At 41.8% G+C, this 24,789-nt stretch overlaps 1 protein-coding gene across 2 annotated transcripts in view; it reads right to left on the bottom strand.

Annotated features, from left to right (window-relative positions):
• dmd (dystrophin) overlaps positions 1 to 24,789 on the bottom strand; it is a 1,748,406-nt gene that overhangs the window by 39,348 nt on the left and 1,684,269 nt on the right. For both annotated transcript variants that reach the window (XM_041212034.1, XM_041212035.1), the window contains 2 exons: positions 22,045 to 22,110; positions 14,233 to 14,298 (listed from right to left, as the gene is read on the bottom strand). In XM_041212034.1, the coding sequence (XP_041067968.1) occupies positions 14,233 to 14,298; positions 22,045 to 22,110 (132 nt within the window). The remainder of the gene's footprint in view (positions 1 to 14,232; positions 14,299 to 22,044; positions 22,111 to 24,789) is intronic.

Below are 24,789 nucleotides of genomic sequence, written 5' to 3'. Positions count from 1 at the left end.
ACTCAGCTCCAGACCTCATTACAGTCTTAGTCCAAACATGAACAAAAGAGTTGAATTACAGAGGTGAGTTGAGAGTGATTGCCCTTGACATCAAGGCAGCATTTGACCAAGTGTGGCTTCAAGAAGCGCTAGCTAAGTTGAAGTCAATGGGTAATTGGAGGCAAAACTCTCCACTGGTTGGAGTCATACCTAGCACAAAGGAAGATGGTTGTGGTTGTTGGAGGTCAATCATCTCAGTTCCAGTACAACAGTGCAAGAGTTCCTCAGCGTAGTGTCTGAGGCCTAACCATCTTCAGCTGCTTCACCAATGACCTTCCCTCCATCATAAGGTCAGAATGGGACTGTTTGCATTATCGTTTATGACTCCTCAGCTAATGAAACAGTCTTTGCTCACATGCAGCAAGGCCAGGACAACATTCAGGCTTGAGCTGATAAGTGGCAAGTAACATTCACATCATGTAAATGTCAGGCAATGAAGATCCCCAACGAGAGTCAGTCTAACCTCTTCTCTTTGACATTCAATGGCATTACCAATGTAAAATCCTCTATCGTTAACATCCAGGGGGTTACCATTGACCAGAAAATTAACTGGACAAGCCACATAAATACTGTAGCTACAAGTGCAGGTAAGAGGCTGGATATTCTGCAATGGGTACATCACTCCCTGACTCCGCAAAGCTTGTCCACCAGCTACAAGGCACACGCCAGGATTGTGATGGAATACTCTCTACCCGCCTAGATGATTGCAGCTCCAACAACACTTAAGAAGCTTGATACTTGGTCAAAGCAGCCCACTTGATTGACACCCCATTCATTACTTCAAACATTCACTCCCTTCGCCACTGGTGCACCTTGGCTGCAGCGTGTACCATTTACAAGATGCACTGCAGCAACTCACCAAGCCTCCTTCAACAGCACCTTCCAAACCTGTGATCTCTACCGCCCAAAATAGAGAGAGCAGCAGCTACACTGGTGATGTGCATATTTAAAAAATGCTACAATACAGTACAGCATCTTTGCAATTAGTGTTTGATAAATTAGAAATGGCCATCTTAATGATTTTCACACTGGCCTGAGAAATACCATTGCATTGTAAAATTATACTGCAGGTTATAGCAAATGTCAGCAACTTAATGGAATGGCTTACCGCTGTGTTCAACCCACACCTTCCAACCAGGGCAGTAATCTGATAGAGTGGATCTTTCCCTGCCAATTTTCATCCAATTGATTTCAAGCCATCCAATTCATTTCCTATCTTAATATATGGTAATCCAATATACAAGTCAACATCAATTACGACACCATCATTGGAAGCATTAGCTGATGTCTGTTGTCACCTAGTTAATTTAGGATATCAATACTATTATGCAACTGAAAAGCTCTCACTTAAGTCAGTACACTTGTTGTCTGCCACACTGAATCATTGCGCTCACCACCAGTGCTCTCGCCAGCCAGACACCAGTCATCCACGTGATGGAAAGCAGAATTGCTCTCTCTGGACATAATCCTAAAATGTATATTCTAATAAATCTACGATACAATGGCACTTTTCTGCAATTCAAAGGACATAGCTGTCATTCAATATACTGACACTCAAGTCATAACACCGCATGCACCTACCTTTCAACTAGATACTAATAAAAACCTGTTTCTGCTATTGTAGTGCAAACAATGCATATTTTGAGATTAAGATTAGTCACAAGATTGCAATGGAAGGAGGGCCCATCATCAATATTCACAATTCTCAACACTTCCACTTTCTTTATTCTGGTAGTCCAGTGATTAAACACAGATACTAACAAAAGCAGCAAGGCAATATAAATAATCTAAACCAGCAATTTACTGGAGCCTTGCTACAAATGACAACCCAAATTCTAAGATAAAAACAAAAAAACTGCGGATGCTGGAAATCCAAAACAAAAACAAAAACAGAATTACCTGGAAAAACTCAGCAGGTCTGGCAGCATCGGCAGAGAAGAGTTGACGATTCGAGTCCTCATGACCCTTCGACAGAACTTGAGTTCGAGTCCAAGAAAGAGTTGAAATATAAGCTGGTTTAAGGTGTGTGTGTGGGGGGCGGAGAGAGAGAGAGAGAGGTGGAGTGGGGGTGTGGTTGTAGGGACAAACAAGCAGTGATAGAAGCAGATCATCAAAAGATGTCAACAACAAAAATACAAAAGAACACATAGGTGTTAAAGTTGGTGATATTATCTAAACGAATGTGCTAATTAAGAATGGATGGTAGGGCACTCAAGGTATACCTTTCCCACCTATTTCCATTATAAAAAGAGAAAAAGGAAAAAAAAATTATTTATTTTATTTTTTTTTACATCTTTTATGCTCTCCCCACCCCCACTAGAGCTATACCTTGAGTGCCCTACCATCCATTCTTAATTAGCACATTCGTTTAGATAATATCACCAACTTTAACACCTATGTGTTCTTTTGTATTATTGTTGTTGACATCTTTTGATGATCTGCTTCTATCACTGCTTGTTTGTCCCTACAACCACACCCCCACTCCACCTCTCTCTCTCTCTCTCTCCGCCCCCCACACACACACCTTAAACCAGCTTATATTTCAACTCTTTCTTGGACTCGAACTCAAGTTCTGTCGAAGGGTCATGAGGACTCGAAACATCAACTCTTTTCTTCTCCGCCGATGCTGCCAGACCTGCTGAGTTTTTCCAGGTAATTCTGTTTTTGTTTTTGACCCAAATTCTAAGTCTTCTCTACTCACAATGATTTTGTGTTCTCTCATTAAATGTCACTGGGGTACTATTTCATAACACTGTTAGTTTTCCAGAAGCTCACCCAAAGTGTAGGGAGCACTGCAGTTAAATCCAAAGCTACTTTCTACCAATATCCACACTAATGCCTTTCCTGTAGGGGGCCAGTGGATAACCGTCATTGATTAATAACTGGCTGAATTATAGCTCATGGGTACTTAGGCTAATTAGGATAACTATTACCTGTATTTATATAGTGCCTTTAATGTAGTAAAACATCTTGAAGCCCTTAGCATGTGGACTTCTGATCCAGCCCAGGTCAGTAGCTTTTAATTTCCAGTCTAAGTTGAGTTAAGAGAAAAAAGATACATTTTTGAACTTAAAAATAAACTCTGAATGGCCTCATCTGCTGCTGAAACCCTCAGCCATGCCTTTGTTATTTCTAGAGCTTGACTATTCCAACACACTCCTGGCCGGCCTTCTCCTTTCTACCACCTTCTTCAAACTTGACCTCATCTAGAACACTGCTGCTTGTGACTTAAGTCGTGCTAAGTTCTGTTCACCCATCACTCCTTCAGCAACCCCACAATTTGAAAACTCTCATCCTGATTTTCAAATCCCTCCAAGGCTTAAGTCCTCCCTATCTCAGTAATTTCCTCCAATGCCCCATCGCCACAAAATTCATGCCTGCGTTCCTCCATTTCTGGTCTCATGAGTATCTGTGATTTTAATCGCTCCACTGGCCAAGGCCCTGAAGCGCTCGAATTCCCTCCCTGCACCCCACTGCCTCTCTGTCGTCCTTTAAGATGCTCCCCAAAACCTAAGTAATTAACTAAACCTTTGGTCATCTGTCCTAATATCTCCCTACGTGGCTAGGTGTCAAATTTTGCTTTAAAATACCCCTGTATTTAAAATACCTTGGGCGAGTTCATTATGTCAAAGGTGCAATGTAAATACAAACTGTTGTAGTCTGTATCATCAGTCACATCTTAATGAAGGAAAACAGTGACAATCAATCTTCTTAATCATGAAGCATCACATCAGTCGTCAAAGGCTGGTTGGTCTGAGAAGCATGTGTGCAGATCTGTCTTCACGGTGATCCAAATTTTGAATTTAAACATGGAATCACTCCGGACTTCTTACACACAGAACAGTAAATGGATCTAGAAAAGCATCAGCAACAAACTGGGATGAGCTGCCTGCCCTTTCTTTTGACTAGGGAATGCCACATGGTGCAATAACACTATAATGACAATGGAAGGAAGCATAGTAACTAAAGAAAATTGATTTTAGAAACATACATGGGTGGGGGGTACAATCAGCACAAGCATTCCATCTGCTAATCCAATTTTCGAAGAACACGGATATGCTATTTATTGAATACTCAGGACAAGACAGTAAAGAGTCATTTTCCAACATCAAGCCACCAAATGGGAACTGAATATTAGAGATTACTCTGCTTAATTTTCTAACCATTAGTTTAAATGGTCAAAAAAGCTTGCACAGCATACATTCCATTTCCAATCTGCATTGCTAGGACAGAAGGCTCCCCACCAGGAGTGTGATGGGAATACTACACCTTAAAGGTTGGTAAAGCCTCATTAAGGAGCTGTTAGCCTGGTTTGGCTCATTAACATCTGTTATTTATTTCCTCCTCCCTTCTCTTTTTGTTTAAAAAAGGTCTGTTAACTTCATCAGGAAAATGAAGTTGGAGAATTTACCAAATTGTCAGATGACATATTCAAGACGATGGTTATGTAGCAGTTTTTTTGGACTAACAATGTGAAAGTTGTGATTGAACATTTGGGAGTTTAATGGAGCTTCTCAACAATGCTGGGATCAGTGGGGTACAAGTTTGCCTTGGATGATAATGGGAAAGGGATAATACTGAATCAGCATTTCCAGTGACAGAAATTGGTCGGAGCATAAAACAGTATTGCTGATGCACTACTGTCCCTTTGGTGCTACTGTCCAATATGAAGACATATACCAATAACATCTTCAAGTTAGTAAAATCAAACAAATTATTTGACTATCTTTCCTTTCTATAAAATGGGCATATTAACACGAAAGGATAACAAACACAGTTATCCTACTTTAATCCTGAAATGTGAAAATAAAATTAACTTAATTTTTACACATGGTTGACTATGTGGAAGTTCAGTCACAGCAGTGTGGCTGATGATGCAGGTTGGTCACCTGTTCCTCTATTATTGGGTGAGGAAGCTTGATGCCTGAAACTTAAAATAAGCTACAAAACAATTAGTGTACCCCAAGAAGTCAGACAGCAGGTGTGTATGACGTGCCTATGGCTCACTGAAGTTTCAGTTGTGGCTCAGTTGGTCGCACACTTGCTTCTGAGTCAGAAGGTTGTGGGTTCAAGTTCTACTCTAGGGCTTGAGCACAGAAATCTAGCCTCATACTTTAATGCCACATAAAGAGAATGTGGCACTTTACTTTTTGTTAAAATTTAAATAGTAGGGTGTGCCCATAATGTGACAGAGGTGCGCAATTGGAACAGGCACCAAAGGGGAGGCCAAAAATACATTTTTCAAGTTGTTCTGACTTGACTGCTGACAGAGCCTTTGCCTGCCCTGCCCCTTCCTGCACTCCCGGCTCTTCCCTGAAAATACTGCTCCAATTGGAATAAGCAACCTCTGACCTGTTGATAGCAGCACATGTCCCTACCATTCCCAGTGTGGCATGTGCTATGCAAAGGAGTGCTATGATATTATGCTAATCAGATGACCTGGTATTACTGGGTGAAGTCAGCTCAGGCCTGTGCAAACGAAGAACCACCTCAACAAAGCCGGCTCCATCTTGGCTGTGTGGGGTTATATTGCCCAATATATCTTGACATTTATAATAAAACCAATGTATACCTATAATACATTTAATGCTGAGGTTTTATGCACTGTAGAATGTCAGAAGCAATTTTTCAATTAATGTCTGACACCGGGGATTTGTTTATCAAACTGAATTTAAAATAAACACATCCTCACAATGTCTTCAAAGCTACTGGCTCCTTGAGTTCACGCTTGATAAACAGAAGCTTAATGAAACATTATGTTCTTCATAAGAATAGAATTAAAATTGCTGCTAGTTGGCATTTACTAGAAATAATATATTCCTGATATAAATTGTAAGCAATTCAATTATGAAATGCAGGCAAAACATCACAACTATTTTCACACCAACTTTCAGTCACGTTTTCCCTTTGCCAAGTGATTGACTCTGTTCCATTTTTGGACACTATGGTTAACCAATATTTAATGAAAATGGTGCATATTTCTGGCTTGTCAGTTGCGTGATATGGTAATTGACTTAGTTTGAGACACCACAGAAAAGTAAAAAGTGCACAAGTGTAAACAGACGATGCCAGACAGGCCAGCTGACATGGTGAGGCAATCTTGTCAATCAACAGCAATTAACAACTCCTGTACTTTGAATAAATCACCTATGCCATGACAATTAATCAATGTGAAATTGTATTGCTTTGTATGTTTATGACAAATAAAAGCTGCCAAATAAACTTCTGTTGCCCACTTCCTGGTCTATCACATAAGTTATCAATTCAACATAGATCAGGCTTGACCTTAAATACCTCAGCAATCTGTACAGTTTTTTCTTTCTCTTACACACTGCAACCAATTGAGGAGAACCTGATAGACTTTTGGTTTAAAACCAGATGGGTAATACACCGACTCTGTACTATGCTCTGCCACTAAATGCAACAGCCTTTTGCAACACTCTCATGAGAAGCAAATTCTCTCTAGTACACAATGTCATTTTACATGGTATAAAGTACAGTTTCATTTGGGAGTGAAAGTGACTAGGGTGTAACTTGTCTTTGAATTCAGTCTGGGTAATGCATAATCTCAATAGGGATGTTAAGGAAGAATGAATTTCCTTGACTCATCACTTTAGTATCTTTTGATATACTTAAAATCTTATGCATCATCAGAAAGCACTCTTTGCTGTAAAAATTCTATCCTCATCATCTTCCTGTACAAGTCTGAGAAGCAATCATGGTCTCCAATATCATCTACATTGCCCCACTGGAGATGGATTTGCGACTACTGTCCATTCAAATTACAATCTTTCTGTAAATAGAGTTCTAGCTCTGTACAAGATACATGAAAGAGTGTAAACATTGTAATACCAACACTACTGTGCCTCTTTTTTTTGGAAAGATTACCTTGTCAGCTGAATATTTACACAGATCCATCAAGGCACATGATGCAAGGAAACTTGCATGGACTATATTCTGCACAACTTAAGTGAAATAGCTCAAAGCTATCTTAATAAATGTAAATATGGTTATCATTTCCTCCTATAATCAAGGGTAATATTTTAACTTGATATTGAAGAATTAGGAAACCGGTTTCCTAATCCAGTTGTCTCTACTCACCCAACATTATCAAATAAAAGATGCAGGTGTAGGGGAGCGTATGTATAGGTTGCTAAGCCCATTTACATGATAGCAAACCTGATGGTTCCTCTCCCTGCCTTGGTTGATTACTATTAAACATATTGTCAAGAACATATGTTTTATGTAAAATAATGATTTTCAACCCACTGGCTGGAAACTCGATTTGAACTTTTAAAACAGGGACTAAGTGTGACTTGCGCTCACAGCCAAAGATGGTTACCCAATTTACCTGTACCTTCCACATTCCAATCCACTGAGATAGAGAAACCATGTCTGCAAAGGCTCATCAAGGACAATGACCTGGCAAATATGAGTGAACTGCATATTCTGTCCCCATTAGCAAGCCATCAAGACAATCACCTGAGGTATTCAACTGGCAGAGGTGAAGCATTAAGCCTAAAAGCATAGACGATGGGACCTTGACTAAGAGGGGGTTCCCAGACATGAACTCATTAAGCTAATTTTATGCTTTAAACTCAATTGAATAATAGGACCCTAGCTTGGGGCGGGGGGGGGGGGGTGGAATTTCCCAGTTGTGAACTGAGTTACATGGGGGAATATTCTAGCAATGACCATGTTTGAATTACTGGGTGACAGTCCCAACCTCTGCAGTAAGCAAGCAAGCAACTGAGATGCTGACAAGAAAAGAACCTTCCTCCCTCTCTCTCCAACCTACCTTGCAAGCTTTCAAACCTTTTGTTGACCGTGTGACCACCTGGGGATGCCCCAGGCAAGAGCATTTTGAATGAATCAACCTCACACTCCTCTTTCCAGAAGGACAATCAAATCAGCCAGCTATATCTTTAAATTGCATCCACTAGGGAAACAGCATCCAGAAGTGAGCCAACTCACCAAACTCCACATTCTGCATACCCCTTCTATTTTTCTGGACTCTAATTCTATCCTTCCGCATTTTGTAATCTATTTCTGTGTCTATGCAAACTTGAAGTGTGCATGTGTGTGAAAGTTACAGCGTATGTTATTAGTTTACTTAGGCCAGATTAAATACAATAAGGCTAACCTCTTTCTTTGTTAAAACTCAAGAAAACCTATCCGATTGGTTCTTTTACGATCACAGTGTGTAAACAATTAAACACTCACTGAATTGGAAGTACAATCTTTTCTCAAAAATGCTCAAATGAGGAGTGGGAAAAAAGGGGAGCCATTTAAACCCTCCTCAACTGATCATAATAACATGCAAACATTTCACTTGGGTGTACACAGATTCAAATTTCCCAGAATAATACTACCATGAGAGTAGGCTCTACCAGTGACTCATATGGTTTGAAGTAGTGAATAGCTAAGTTATAGAGTTGAGAAAGTCTATGCTGATTTTAAGCAGCAAGATAGGTACCTCATGTCCCCAAGTTAGAGAAATGTAAAATCAGCCATGGTTTTTTCTGGAGATTGCTGTTAGGAAATCACTGCTGTCAGCACATAAATTATGGATATTGTGGCAGGACAATGCTGACTTTGTTTTAATCTCCTATTGTTGGCCTGCCAACACTCATTCGGCAGGATTTTCCACACTCGCCCGCTACCGTGATCTTCTAGTCCCGCCGCAAGCCAATGGACTTCTGGCTGGGGCGCCGCTTCACCCGCAGCGGGTCCTGCCCACGAGGGGTCGGAAAATCCCGGCCATTGTCTTGACTCACACAAAGGATGGTCACGCGGGCAAGCACTAGAGGGATGCCAGTACCTGTGGAACCAGACCCCAACTTTGGGCAGGTGAAGAATGGGAAGAATTACAAACAGGGTGAAATAGATAAAAGCAATGCTGTATTGTCTCCATTCTTCCCCAAAAAGTAACAGCTGAATCTATGAAGAGCCTCACAATTGAGCACTGAGTTTAAGAGACTTGCCTGTACCATAATCTTCATTAATTAATTATAGAGTATGTGTGGCTAAAAATAAATGACATTTAACCCTGGATTGTGAACATCTTTATTGCTTAAATTCCTGTTGTCAGCAGACTCAATTAGTGAGTTTCAGCAATTGCTTATAGTTGATCTTTATGTCAAGTAACACCTATTATTTTCAACTTCAGAAATGCAACCTGTAATCTACACCCTAATTTAATGCTTTATCCCGGCTTCCTTTTGTACATAAAACAGTCTTTTTTAATGTGGGAGGAAGGGAGGGAGATAAAGGAAAGCATTTCAAGCTCTGCTACCTCATATTTGCATTGTGCAATACAAGGACCTGGAAATAAGTATAAAAATGCATCCATCTATTTTTCATTTCCTTCCATGCTTGAGTGATTGTGATGAGGCTGCAATTTAATTGCCATTTCACTGTCTTGAAAAAGTGATGGTGGATCGTCACCTTGAACAGCTGCAATTCTTATGCCGAATCCTGCTCCCATGATGGTGAAGAAGTTTTGTGGGGTCACTAAGGTGAGCCACCCATTTCTTTTCTCTTGGTGTTGTTATGGCTGGTCTCATTAAGCTTCTAGCCAGTGATGATCCCCAAGATCAAAATGTTGATGGACTCAATGATGGTGGTGTCATTTAAAGTCAAGGGAGATGACTGAATTTTCTCTGTTCAGGATGCTCATTACCGAGCACCTATGTACCTTGAAAGTTGCCTGCCTTGCGTCATGTTGTCCAGATCCTGCTGTAGGCCATGTTGCCTGTTATGACTGAAGTGGGGCAAATCCTCAGTGAATAGCCCTAATCCTAATTAATGATGGGCAGAAGATCATTAATGAAACAGCTAAAGATTATTGGGATCCAACAACCATACGGCTTGCATGAGTTTGGAGTACCTAGCAGGGTAGCTGCATATCAAGGTGTTCAGATGGTATCATGAACTGAGAGGAGAAAGCTGGAATGAATTAGCAGCATCATGTGAACTTTGACATGCAATACTGCCCTAAACAATTATTGATCCTATGTCATTCTTCACAATGTGCAGTGGTCTGAAAAATTCTTCCTCTTTTAAATTATATCTGCAGCAGGAACATTGGTTTTATTCCCTTTGGATGACAGAGACCCAGAATTCAATCATAGAATCTAACACTATGATTATTATCAAGTGCTTCATGTCCTTATTGTACTGTTATTGTGCAAGGAGCTTTACAAGAATTGAGTGTGAAAACTAATACATTGTATGATACTAAGTATGTTTGATTATTTTATATAATACTGCACACTGTCGTGGAGAGTTATGAGCCCCAATTAGGTTGAGAATTCATGCACATCAATGCAGTCCTGAGAGAGAGTTGCACTTTTGGAGATGTCATCTTTCAAATGAGACTTCAGGTCAAGGCCCCATTTGTTCACTCACACGAGCATAAAAGATTTCATGGTTCAAAGAAAAGTGGGGGAGTTCTCCTGATGAGGCAAATATTAATCCTCAATTAACATCACTTGCTCTTGGTGGGACATGGCTGCGAGCAAATTGGCTGCTGTATTTCCCTCTTTACCACAATTCAAAATATTTCAGTGGCTGTGAGACAGCTTGGAACAACCTGAAGTGTCAGTTCTTTTTTGTTACTTATGCCTGAAGAGAAGACAGGTTCCACCGTATCTAGACTTGTCAGCATTTAGCAGCACACAGAGCCACGCACAAGTACAAGTTTAGAGACAATTTTACAAGTGAGCAGAACAGGAGTGTGTTGGGTCACACACAGAGTGTGAATGATCAACAGCAGCACCTGGTGGCCCATGAGAAAAAAGATGTTGCTGGTTGTAGAGTCTGAATGCATCACCGCTTAGTTGACAAGCGTGGGGATCTCAATGCTGTGCAATCTGCTTGTAAAAGAACAGTGCTTTCAGTGCATCAAGCGTTGGCACTGACGTTGCTGGCCATATCAGGTAGGGTGCTGCTGATGGGACCTCAACTGGAGTAATACATTTGCAGCATGTACAAGTCATTGGAAGACAGTTTCACAGCACAAGTGCATCACTGAGCGTGGGGCAGCTTCAGGAATTACTGCAATAGAGGACACATTGGAAGGTCAAGGGGAGTTTGTGCTTCTGCCATAGATGATCATTTGGTGCTATTGTGGCTTGAGGTGCCAAATTGTAGAGAACATTCCCTTCCTGGTTGGACAAGCTTATTAACCAGTCCTAAACAACCGTAAGTCAGGACTTACTGATCTCATTGGTATATCGGTCTCCTTCCTCGCAGATTAGTAAGAAAGCTGATTAGAACTGAGTATGAGTGGTATGGCTGGAACGGACACGGATAATCGTGCTGTATGTCAGAGAAGCAGTGTGTGCACCCTCCCCATTGTCCATTCAGGAGTGTGCATGTGTGGCAGAAAGAAAGCAGAGCCTAAATGCCCACGCAGCACCACAAGAACTGGAACATGCAGCAGGACTTTATACTGTGAGATGTAGACTGGTTTCATTCCAGGAGGCTTCTGAAGTAACACAGCCAGTTTGATGGACTTCATGATGTTGGTCCTAAGTTCATGTCTTGGGAAACTGCATAGATTCAAGCCCTAACCATCCAAAAGGCACCTGAAGATGTGCCTTTCTGCGTTAAAAAGTGAACTCTTAAAATGAAAATAAAAGTTGGGTGTTATCTTGAAGTGAAACCATTCCAGTGATTACCAGGAAAGCAAATATTCACTTGCTTCACCTGCTAACAAGCTTTCCATTGAGAGAATAGAATTCTTTGTTGTTTTGGGAAAAATCTTGAAAAACGGCCTAACGGATTTAATCACTGACTCCCTGGGACTTTTGGGAATTGTGGCACTGTCTTATACCGTCCTTTCATGATACCATTCGTTGTCCTTTGGGATGATCACATTGCATGCTTCAGCAAACAACGTGTCAAAGACTCATTTTAAGTTTCTGTGTCTGCAAAGGCACTGATTCTCTAACAACTGCAGGCATGCACATCATTGCATGTATATTTTGGTATGGAGGGACTGGTGCCACCGATGTCATGTGTCTCTCTGGCCATCTGACAAACTTGCTATCTCTCTGCTGCTTTGCACCATCATCTTTCGAACAACAAATATGCAGAAGAACTCTCAATGTGAGAACCATTTGAATTGTGTAGTGGGGCACTAAAGCAGAAATCAAAAGGGAAACTTTTCTCCCCGTTGGGTGAGTGGGCCGGTTGGGAGCAGACACGGAGCCGATCGCTGCCATTTTACGTGGGCCAATTATAGTTCGCCCAGCATGATGCGCACCTGATAGTGCTCAGCACTACCTGTGCGGGTTTGGGGGGTGGTGGTGGTGGCTGGAGGAGGGAGAGGCGGGGCCTGTGCTCGTTCACACACGAAAGAGTGTAGAACTCTCCTTGAAGCATGGAGCCGACTCAGGGAGATTAAGTTGAATTTGACACTTCAAAATAAAAAATGTTAAAAATCATTTACACATGTGACAGCGTACCAAATGTTTAATAAATATTTATTAATTTAATAAACCTTTCATAAAACCTCACCCTGCCCGTGGATGAGGTTTCATGAAAAATACGAAGGCCGCCTGGGCTCTTCGCCTGCCCACCAATCTTAAGGTTGGACAAGCAACCCTGTCGATTAGTTCAATTGCTGTGTTAATGGCCTTAACAGGCCTTTGACAGTTCGGCGGACGCACAGCTGACTTCAGTGCGCACCCGCCAAACAAAAGGGAGGAATGACGCACACCCGACGTCACCATGCTTCATTTTACACTCTGGCATGCAGGGCCCGCCCCCGCATGCTGATCAGAAAATGCTGGCCAAAGTAACTGATTACATTAGGGATAAAAAAAAACTTCAAATGTTTATCAGAAATATACTCAGAACTGATGCTATAATTCACCTCTCTAAATCTTCTGCCTCATTTGGCCATATACTTTAAATGCTCATTTTATTAGGGTGAGAAGATAACATAGCAGAAAAGACACTGGCCATTTGATGACATCTTTGCTTCATTTGCATGTATTTGCCTAAATGCGGACAGTGCTGCATCCATCCGCTAGAAATTGTGGCGAGAAGTTAGCAGAGATCCAGCATCATGGATTTCTGCCCAATACTTAGACAGGCTACCTTCTCCTGGGTAGACTGTCAATTAAGGCTGACGAGCCCTACCAACCCGGAATTGTCTGGTTTGGAGGAACCAAACACCCGCCTTCACACCACTGCCCACAGTTCTAAACAGCGATTGGCACACAAAGCCAGGCAGTAGGAGTTTGATTAGGAGAGGCTATTTGAAATGCTGACCATATGGGACTTTTTATGGATGAAGAGCTCTCATCAACCCTCACGGTTACAAGACTTCGACAACCTTGCTGCATAATATGAAACAACGAGCAGCATTTCACCTTCAATTCCTGTGATCTATTTGCAACATCAGGTGGCAGGACGATATCCCTAACACTGAGGTTCTTGCAAAGTGCTGCACACCCGGTTTCGAAAGCCAGCTCATCAGTACTCAGTTTCACTGTGTTGGTTATGTGGTTCGCATGCACAATTCCCACATACCAAAGGCAGTACTCTACAGCCAGCTGGGCATGGGAACCCGTGCCACAGGACACTCCAAATTTAGATATAAAGACAATCTGAAAGCCAATTGCGAGTTCCCAATACACGGGGGAAAACAACCTTGCGCAGACTGAAATAGAAGTCTCTGTCATCAAACGATTTTGACATTTAAGGGGAACAGAGTCAAGAGCTGTCAAGACAAGCAAGGGCGATGCAAAGCCACTGCTTCCATCCATCCCTCCAAAACTGACTTTGTATGCAGTATTTTGCAATCAGTTATGCAAATCAAGACTTGGCCTAATATCACACATGAGATGACATCAACCTAGATTGTAAACCAGTCTCTTTTTTTTAACTTGCTGAACAGTGATCTGTTGAAGCAACAGGAGAATCCATTCATTTAGACTGGGCATTACACTGCAGCAAACAATGTATCCTGTGGCTTTCTTAATGTACTAAGTTATGTGCTAAAATATAATTCCAGGGGACTAAAAATTTAATCTGGAGATGAAAATCCACATTGAACAAAATGATGTACTTTGGTTATGTCACTATTATTTGGTTTTCTAAAAAAACTGTTAACTCTCACATGGTATTTTCCACTCCCTCATGAAAGACACTGCTGCTGAACTTCACTCTAATACATACATGCTTTCATTGGGTGAGATGCTGTCATTCAAGTAAGATCCATTTCTGTTTTCCATCTCTGCTAGCCTGCAATACAAAAATCAGCAATTATGAGATTGTGATGAATTCAAACAGCTTAGGTAAAATAATTCTCACTTTTTACATTTTTGGGACAAAGTCCTCTGGATACAACGTCAGTGTCCTTTAGCATCAACCTCACCAAAATTTACAAGGGTTAATGGGGACAGACAGGCATCCACAAAACTACAAGTTCATTTCTAGTGCAAGCCTTTCCCATGCAACTGGCAAATCTGGCACGAACCTCTCATGAGTAGGAGATTAATCAGGCCAACACCCAATTGGCCCCCATGTAGGGAGGCTGAATAATTTTTTTTTTTAAACAACATCTTATAGTTCTAAAGCACCTTTAATGGAATGAAATGTTCCAAGGCACTTCACAGGAGTGTTATTAAACAAAGTATGACACTAAGCCACATAAAGAGATATTAGGTCAGATGACCAAAAGCTTGGTCAAAGAGGTAGGTTTAAGAATCATTTTAAAGAAGGAGAGGTGAAGAGGTTTAGGGAGGCCATTGTAGAACTTGGGGCCTAGGCAACTCAAAGTACGGCTACCAATGGTGGAGCAATTATAATTGGAGAGGCACAAGAAGCCAGAATTAGAGGAGCACAGTTATCTTGGAGGGTCATGGGGCTGGAGAATATTACAGAGATAGTCGGGGGCAGGGTGGAGGGGAGTGAGGGCAAGGCCGTATTGGGATTTGAAAACCAGGATGAGAATTTTAAAATCAAGATACTGCTTGACCAGGAGTTACTGTAGGTCAGCGAGCACAGGAGTGATAGGAGAATAGCACTTGCTGTGAGTTAAGACATGGGCAGCAGAATTTTGGATGACCTCGAGTCTACAGAAGATAGAATGTGGGAGACCAGCTAGGGGTGCATTGGAATAATTGGGCCTAGAGGTCACTGAAGTATGGATGAGGGTTGCAGCAGCTGATGAGCTGAGACAGGGGGGAGGTCGGGTGATACTGTGGAGGTGGAAATAGATGGTCTTAGTGATGGTATGAATATGAGGTCGGAGGCTCATCTTAGGATCAAACATGATACCAAGATTGTGAGTAGACTGGCTTAATCTCAGGCTGTTGCTTGTGAGACAGATGAAGATGATAGTTAGGGAACAGAGTTTGGAGCGAAGGTTGAAAACAATGACTTCAGTTGTGCTGATATTTAACTGGAAGCAATTTCTCCCAATCCAGGACTGGATAAATAATTTTTCTTCTGATTCCCTGGCCTAGACGCCCACACCGCTCCCACCCCACCAAAAACTCCCTTCAGTAAGGTCCAATTTCTGCCATACAGACATCAGAATGCCTCTTCTCATTTGTTGTATAGAATGCACCATGTGAACCAGGGAAATGGAGTCTCTCCATCCTCCTGATGGTGTGTACCTTAAAAGTATCTGGTGAAGGCTCCATACTGTACTAGGTGTACCTCGGTACCCCTGAAATGGCAGAGACCAAGCACAAGCAGACCCACATGTTTTCCAATGGCTATCATCTGTCGGTCCCACTGGAGTTACAATGGGAAACCAACAGAATCCTGGCAAATTTTTGGACCTTATCAATCAGTGATAATTTCAAAAGTGAGTTGGATATATGCTTGAAGAGGAAATATTTTGAGTGCAATGGGAAAGAGCAGGACAGTTAGACTTATTCGATTGCTTTTTCAAAGAGCCAGCATAGGCATATGGGCTGAATGACCTTCTGTCCTGTATGATTCTATGACTTTTCTTCCTCAAGGTCAGTAGGTTATTCTTGTTCTTTATTTCATCCAGATGTGTAGCAAATCCCTGTAGCAAATGAATGAGATGGTTGCCTAATCCCAGATGTTAAGAACACTGTCTGGCCAATCAGCCAGGAGACAGAGGTAATTAGATTTCCCAGGCCCCACCCCCAGCATGCCAAGAAATGCTGTAGCCTCTATTTAGCATTCTCTCTGCAAAGGGTAGCTTAGATTAGGAATTGCTGTGTCTACTTTTGTTTTGTTTTTAAACAGTCAACTTCAAGAAGCCAAAGCTATTACCCTCTTTAACAATAATTACTGGTTAATTGTCAATAGGCATTGTTTCTTAAACCCACACATTGACTCATTCCTTACAATAAGCAATCCAGTTAGAGGCAGCTGAACCTATGACCCTGTTTTCTAGCTCACGTTGTCTTTCCACTCCTAATACCTGATTAATGAACAAAGTATCCTTAAATAGTGACAACATAGCATTCAAATGAAAAGGAAACAGGCAATGCATGACTGTGCATGTTTCTATCCAAGTCCTCTTTGTAGCAACAGCAGTTCATGGTAACATCATGTAGCTTCTGACATGTCACATCATGGTAGGGTGAACAACCATATTTTAAAACATTGCCATTCACCAGAGACATGGTTTTCTTAAGTGGCTACTAATACTTCAACCTATGATTATGGCTATAGTTCATATTAACTTACAGACATTATTAGAATTCTAATTAACCACTGATTTAAATAAATTCTTTAACTGTAATGGGAAGCTGCTGAAAGACCTGGAATCAGGATTAGTTTTGATGGTATGTATTTTAGAATGTCTTTCCTCTTTTCAAGGATTTTTTTTTTGGCCATTTGTTTAAATCTCTTTCCTTAATCTGATGGGTTTTTGGCTACAGCGGAAGGTGGGAAGGCATAAGAATCCATTTCCAAAACCCAACCAGCGCCTCCAGTGATCAGCCTCATCTCCCAAACAATTTACATCATCCTCCTGAGAGATGCTGCCTCCCAACACAATGTAGGGTCCAGCATCCATCCTATGAGTATCACATAGTCCAGAAACAGCTGCTTAGAGCCACTACTCACATTCAAGCAATAGGATCATCAATATAACTCCTGTAACTCCTGGCACCGATCTACTAGGTGTCTTGTGCATATGTGCTTTTCTCACAGTGGATCTGCTGGGGCATATGCAGTTTCTCCCACTAGTGATGTCATTGGTTTATGCCGTCAGCCCATTTACTAGTACCAGTACCGGTTTGTGCCTGCATACAGTGATACCATCGCACACCAGCAATTGCTGGTTGCTCACTCAGCCATTTCTCCAGCTTTGGATAACAGAGTCACTCCATCTCTGTCTCTCACTGCCTGCAGCATGAGGAGCCATCCTGTCCACCGCTGCCCTGCCACTTCTCACTTTGCCACCCCAGCAGCCTCACACTACTTCTCGCAAGCCTTTACCAAGTTTTTCCTGAGCCCTCGCTGCACCGCTCCCGAGCCCTCGCTGCACCGCTCCCGAGCCCTCGCTGCACCGCTCCCGAGCCCCTGGTTCCAAGTTGAATTGTACTCAACCACAATCTGCAACCTCATGGCCCAGCCTATTCGCTAGTTTACAATCACCACCAGGCGAGAGGATCAACCCTGATTCAATGAAGAGTGCAGGAGGGCATGCCAGGAGCAGCACCAGGCATACCGAAAAATGAGCTGTCGACCTGGTGAAGCTACAACAGAACTAATGGCATGCCAAATGGCATAAGCAGCAAGTGATAGACAGAGCGGAGTGATTCCACAGCCAACGGATCAGATCTAGGCTCTGCAGTCCACAAAGGAAGCTCCACAAATATCCCCGTCCTCAATGATGGGGAGCCCAGCACATCAGTGCAAAAGATAAGGCTGAAGCACTTGCAACAATCTTCAGCCAGAAGTGCCGAGCGAATGATCCATCTTAGCTTCCTCCAGAGGTTGGCAGCATCACAGATGTCATTCTTCAACAATTTAATTCACTCCATGTGATATTGAGAAAAGGCATAAGGCACTGGATACTGCAAAGGCTCTGGGCCCTGACAATATGCCCGCAATAGTACTGAAAAGTTGTGTTCCAGAACTCGCCACGCCTCTAGCCAAGCTGTTCCACTATATCTACAATAGTGGCATCTACCCGGCTATGTGGAAAATTGCCCAGGTATGTGCTGTACACAAAAAAACAAAACAAATCCAACCCAACCAATTACAATCTGTCTACTCTCCATCATCAGTAAAGTGATGGAGGGGGTCATCAACTGTGTGATTAAGTGGCATTTACGTAGGAATAACCTGCTCACAGACGCTCAGTTTGGGTTCCGCTAGGACCCCTCAGCTCCTGACCTCATTACAGCTTTGGTTCAAACATGGACAAAGGAGCTGAACTCCAGGTCAGAGTGACTGCCCTTGACATCAAAGCAGCATTTGACCGAGCGCGTCATCAAGGAGCCCCAGCAAAACTGGAATCAATGGGAATCAGGGGGGAAACTCTCTGCTGGTTGGAGTCATACCTAGCACAAAGGAAGATGTTTGGAGGTCAATCATCTCAGTTCCAGGACATCACTGCAGGAGTCCCAGGCCCAACGTCTTCAGCTGCTTCATCAATGATCTTCCTTTCATAAGGTCAGAAGTGGGGATGTTCACTGATGATTGCACAATGTTCAGCACCATTCGCGGTGACTCAGATACTGAAGCCGTCCATGTCCAAATGCAGAAAGACCTGGACATCGTCCAGGCTTGGGCTGTCAAGTTGCAAGTGACATTCAAGCTACACAAGTGCCAGGCAATAACCTTTTCCAACAAGAGAGAATCTAACCATTGCACTTTGGCATTCAATGGCATTACCATTGCTGAATCCCCACTATCAACATACTGTTGAACAGAAACCGAACTGGACTAGCCATATAAATACTGCGGCTACAAGAGCAGGTCAGGGGCTAGGAATCTTGCGGTGAGTAATTCACCTCCTGATTCCCCAAAGCCTGTCCACCAACTAGAAGGCCCAAGTCAGGAGCATGAAGGAATACTCTCCACTTGTCTGGATGAGTGCAGATCCCACGACACTCAAGAAGCTTGACACCATTCAGGACAAAGCAGCCCACTTGATTGGCACCACATTCACTCCCTCTATCACCAACACACAAAGGCTACTGTGTATACCACCTACAACATGCACTGCAGGAACTCACCAAGCTCCCTTAGACAGCACCTTCCAAACCCACAATCACTACCATCAAGAAGGACAAGGGTAGCAGACACATGGCAACACCACCGCCTTGAAGTTCCCCTACAAGCCACTCCCAATCCTGACTTGGAAATATATCACCTTTCCTTCATTGTCACTGGGTCAAAATCCTGGAACTCCCTCTCTCACAGGACTATGGGTGTACCTACAAAACATGGACTGCAGCCATTCAAGAGGGCAGCTCACCACCACCTTCTCAAAGCCAACTAGGGACGGGCAATAAATGCTGGCCTAGCCAGCGACACCATATCCCATGAATGAATTAAAAAATATATCTCTGCAAGACCTTCTGTGCTCTACTAAGCAGAGAAATATAACAAAAGGCATTGCCAGCATGGAGCTGATTACCTCCCAGTGGTATTACACTTATTAAATATAAATTTACTCAAGTTATCAATGGATATAGAGCTCATGCAGGTAAATGAAGTGGAGGTGGATATCAGCAATGATCTAATTGAATGATAGAGCAGGCTCAAGTGGCTGAACAGCATACTCATGTTCAACAGAAAATACTGGAAAAACTCAGCAGGTCTAACAGCGTCTGTGGAGAGAAAGACAAGAGTTAACGTTTCGAGTCCGTATGACTCTTCATCAGAGCTCTGAAGAAGAGCCATTTGGACTCGAAATGTTAACTCTTGTCTTTCTCTCCACAGATGCTGTTAGACCTGCTGAGTTTTTCCAGCATTTTCTGTTTTTGTTTCAAATTTCTAGCATCCGCAGTACTTTGCTTTTATTATATTAGCATACTCATGATTCTAGTCCAACAACAAATAGCATATATAACAAAAACAAAAATAGCTGGAAAAACTCAGCAGATCTGACAGCATCTGCGGAGAGGTATATAGTTAACATTTCGAGTCCATATGAGTCATCATCAGAACTAAGAAATATAGAAATGAGGTAAAATATAAGCTGGTAGAGGGGGTTGGGACAGGTGGAGCTGGATAGAGGGCCAGTGGTAGGTGGAGGCAAAGAAGAGATTGCCAAAGATGTCATAGACAAAAGGTCAAAGGGGTGATGACGGTTGTGAAATTAGTTAAGGAATGTGCTAATGATGACATTAAGGGTAGAAAGCAGGACAAGCTAGTGACAGATGGCCCCAGCGGGCGTGGGGTGGGGGGAAGGGATCGAAATAGGCTAAAAGGTAGAGATAAAACAATGGATGGAAATACATTTAAAAATCATGGATATTGGTGGGAAAAGAAAAATATACATAATAAAAAAAAATTTAAATTATAAATTATTGGAAAAAGGGGGTGGGGATGGAGGAAAGAGTTCATGATCTGAAGTTGTTGAACTCAATGTTGAGTTCGGAAGGCTGTAAAGTGCCTAGTCGGAAGATGAGGTGCTGTTCCTCCAGTTTGCGTTGAGCTTCACTGGAACACTGCAGCAGGCCAAGGATGGACATGTGGGCATGACAGCAGGGTGGTGTGTTGAAATGGCAAGCGACAGGGAGGTCTGGGTCATGCTTACGGACAGACTGAAGGTGTTCCGCAAAGCAGTCACCCAGTCTGCGTTTGGTCTCTTCAATGTAGAGGAAACCACATCGGGAGCAGCGAATGCAGCAGACTAAATTGAGGGAAGTGCAAGTGAAGTACTGCTTCATTTGAAAGGAGTGTTTGGGCCCTTGGACGATGAGGAGGGAGGAAGTAAAGGGGCAGGTGTTGCGCCTTCTGTGGTTGCATGGGAAGGTGCCGTGGGAAGGAGTTGAGGTGTATGGGGTGACGGAGAAGTGGACCAAGATGTCCTGGAGGGAACGATCCCTACGGAATGCCGCCGGGGGGGTGAAGGGAAGATGTGTTTGGTGGTGGCATCATGCTGGAGTTGGCGGAAATGGCGGAGGATGATCCTTTGAATGGGGAGGCTGGTGGGATGATAAGTGAGGACAAGGGGGACCCTATCATGGTTCTGGGAGGGAGAGGAAGGTGTGAGGGCGGATGCGCTGGAGATGGGCCAGACACGGTTGAGGGCCCTGTCAACCACTGTTGGTGGAAAACCTCAATTAAGGAAGAAGGAAGAAAGAAGAAGGAACTGTTTTTGAAAGTGGCATCATCAGAACAGATGCAACGGAGGCGAAGGAACTGAGAGAATGGGATGGAGTCCTTACAGGAAGCATTTATATAGTGCCTTTAATGTAACAGCATCCCAAGATGCTTCAGAATAGAATGACCAGTACCATCAAAGAAGACTTTTGTTATGAGAATGCATGCTGAAATCAACAAACTGCTTCAGTGTGCCTTCTGAGGTTGGAAACAGGTGTTGGCATAATCTACAACATCCTATTTATACAATACTTTATAAAAAGTGGCACAGAACTTGGACTGAACCTGGAAGGAAACATTACTTAACAGTGCAGATTAACCTAGATGTTCTAAGGAATTCGTTGTACATCATTATTGCAATATCACCCAAGCAGTAAATTCCGTTAAAAAGCACTTAAATGTGAAAATAGCAATGAAGCTATGAACAAAAAAGTTACACTCCACTTTCAAACAGTATCAGCTACAAACCTAATGATTACTTCAGTATAACATACATCTTCAGTCTAGAATGTGGACATACTGCTGTAGACTGGAAAAGGTTAACTGAATATTTTTCCATGTACCAACCTAAGTTGGAAAGTCAGTTGGAAATTACTTTTAAAGTTGTTAGATGCAACAGAATCATACAGAAAGAATATATTAAACCATCTTTGTTGAAATGAATTATGATTAAATTGAGCTCCACGAATGACACACAATTGTGTCTCTTACCTGCTAGCATAATGTTCAATTCGTGAATGAGTATCATCATGTGACAACTGAGGAGATGAGGCAGGTCTGCAATTGAGAAAAAGACCTGCTGTTTACAGAAGTGTAACAATGTACAAAACACTGAAGTGAAAGGCTGCCAGATTTATCACCTCCCACAAATAACAATTTACCAAGGCTATTTGCGTACAATTGTCTGAACATTTTGGAACACGACCTTTCTGTGATTACAATCCAGTAAATAATGACTATATGCCAATCCACTATGACGTCCATCTCTGCGTGGTCTACTTAACTGCGATAGACAATTGCAATAACTTATCTGCTTTGTTGTTGCCCCAGGTGGGCAAGCTTTGGGACAAGTATGCTGCTGTGAATTTCAAAAGCCATATAATTCACTCTATTTTTAGTTTATTAAAATTAAGTATAAACTTTGCCATGGGTGACTCTCTACATTCATCATGCTCTACTTTTAATATGCATGTCTGATGCTAATGTTTCTGAAAAACAAATAAAAAATAATGTAAATTGATTCTTTCCATGTGCTTGAAATGGCGCCAAACTGGAAAAGCACATTTGATTGAAGAAAATCTATTGCCAACAGTACAGAAGCAATAGAAACATCTCTATTACTGTAAATGACTGATAAATGTCAAGTGATTTCAAATGGAGAACTTTTGATATCAAAGGAAAAAGTCAATTTCTAACAGTTCACAGGTTGAAACTTATAATCATTTAACAGTTCTACTTCAGAGATTTGAATTAAAAGCTTAAGACAGGCAGCTTGGAGTTGATATACATACATATATTTAAAGGGAAGCCCACATTTAAAAATAAACCATACCACTATTAACTTTCTGAAGAATTGTTTGTTAATATAAGAATAATTTAGTACATTTCTAATCTATTTATTCCCAGCTCTGTCTCTGTCTCTCGCACTCACTCAATCAGCCTGAGTAAATAACACAACTGCAAGTTTATTCCTTGGGGTTGCCTAAAAATGCTGTGAGGTGGATATGCAAGCTATTGTAGTCTGCTCAATCTATTCACATTTAAAATATGGATCCTACTAGGTTAGCACGGGAACTGCTCCATCACAAACTTAATTCAAATTATTCTTTTACAAAATATTGTAGCATAGTTGGCATTCTGTTGGTGGCATAATCACAATCATAGAATGATCCAGCACAGGAGGCCATTAAGCCCATCATGCCTGTGCCATCTCTTGGAAGAAGCTCTCCAAATAGTTCCATTCCTCTGCCCTTTCAACATAGTCCTGCAAGTATTTACACTTCAAGTACTTTTCCAATTCCCCTTTAAAAGTTATTATTGGATCTGTTTCCGCCACCCTTTCTAACAGACAATACAAAAGCAAATACTGTGGAAGCTAGAAATCTGAAATTCTGAGATTCAAGAGGAGCCTTCAAAAGGGAACAGGATAAATATTTGAAGAAACAAAACTTGCAGGAATATAGGAATGAGCAGGGGAGGGGGACTATTTGAATTGCTCTCTAAAGACTGGGTGCAGACTTGATGGGCTGAATAGCCTCGTTCTGTGCTGTGACACTGTATGATTCTCGATTAGAGATGCCGAAGATATGCAACTGTTTGTGTGAATGCAGATGAGCTATCATCTAGACAGTTCATCACGGTAAAATGACATTGAATATTCAAGTTAAGGTTTCGAAAATTTGAGGCCATAAACAACAATTTTAGGGTGCATGAAAGCTCCATTATTTGCACTCCTGCTATCCATTTTTATTCTTCAGTAGAAGAAAGCCTTTCAAGAGACACTGACTGACAATTTATTTTATTAAGTATCATACTTATTCCTTGGGTATTAATGTACCATACATTGAAGATTATAATGTGGAGACTTTCAATTATCCATCCACTTCCATTATTCACCTGCTGGGTGGGAAAGGTCCTCTCTATTTGGGGGAATAATTAAAATTAAATACACATGAGGCCCCTGATATTTTACTTCCACATCAGCGTTTTAACCAGGAAATAAATTTATGCAATCTTGAACTACTGCTGGGAACATTTTCTGATACAACTGCCACCATAACTATATTTAGCCATGTAAAATGGACCTTATGCTGAGATTCCAGCAAAATTACTGAAGCAGAGTGGGAGAAGCTCTGAGGAAATTAAAGGGTTAACATTCTGAAAGGGATTATAATGTGAAATTTATTGATTCTTTAGGTGAGGGATACATGGCAACTTCTGAAACCCACTGCCAATGTTAAGAACTAAGCAAAGATTCCTCTAATCTGTACAAAAAATGGAGTAGCAAGTTGGAATGAGCAGTCATGCAAAATCCATGAGGTTGCATCAGCTGATATTCAGTTTCATAGACTTCAGTGGATTTGAATATCTGAGGATGCATTTAACAGCTGGCCAAAATGATACTGTCCATTTTATGCTAACAACTAAGATAAATTTCCACCACAATGTGTCTCAGATCTAACCCAAGAGTATAAACTATTGCTTTTCCTTCTCTCACAAATCAATTGGTGCCTCCTCTGACTGAAATTTCCAATATAGTGGCAATGAGTGCCGAATAAAGGACAATTTTGAGTTGTGTGGCCCTTCCACCAGGAACTGGACTGAGGTTGCCAAAGAAAGCCTTTTCACGTGGGACCCATACAGCCCGCAGACAGAGGAGAATTAGACACCATAACTCTGAGCTGGAGTTGAACAAACATTTGAGGTGAAAGTGTTTAACCTAATGCATCACCCATT

This window comes from Carcharodon carcharias, chromosome 18, assembly GCF_017639515.1.
Source record: "Carcharodon carcharias isolate sCarCar2 chromosome 18, sCarCar2.pri, whole genome shotgun sequence".
Taxonomy (NCBI): Eukaryota; Metazoa; Chordata; class Chondrichthyes; order Lamniformes; family Lamnidae; genus Carcharodon; species Carcharodon carcharias.
Note: the sequence above shows the minus strand (reverse complement) of the source record. Positions and strands in the feature narration are given on the sequence as shown.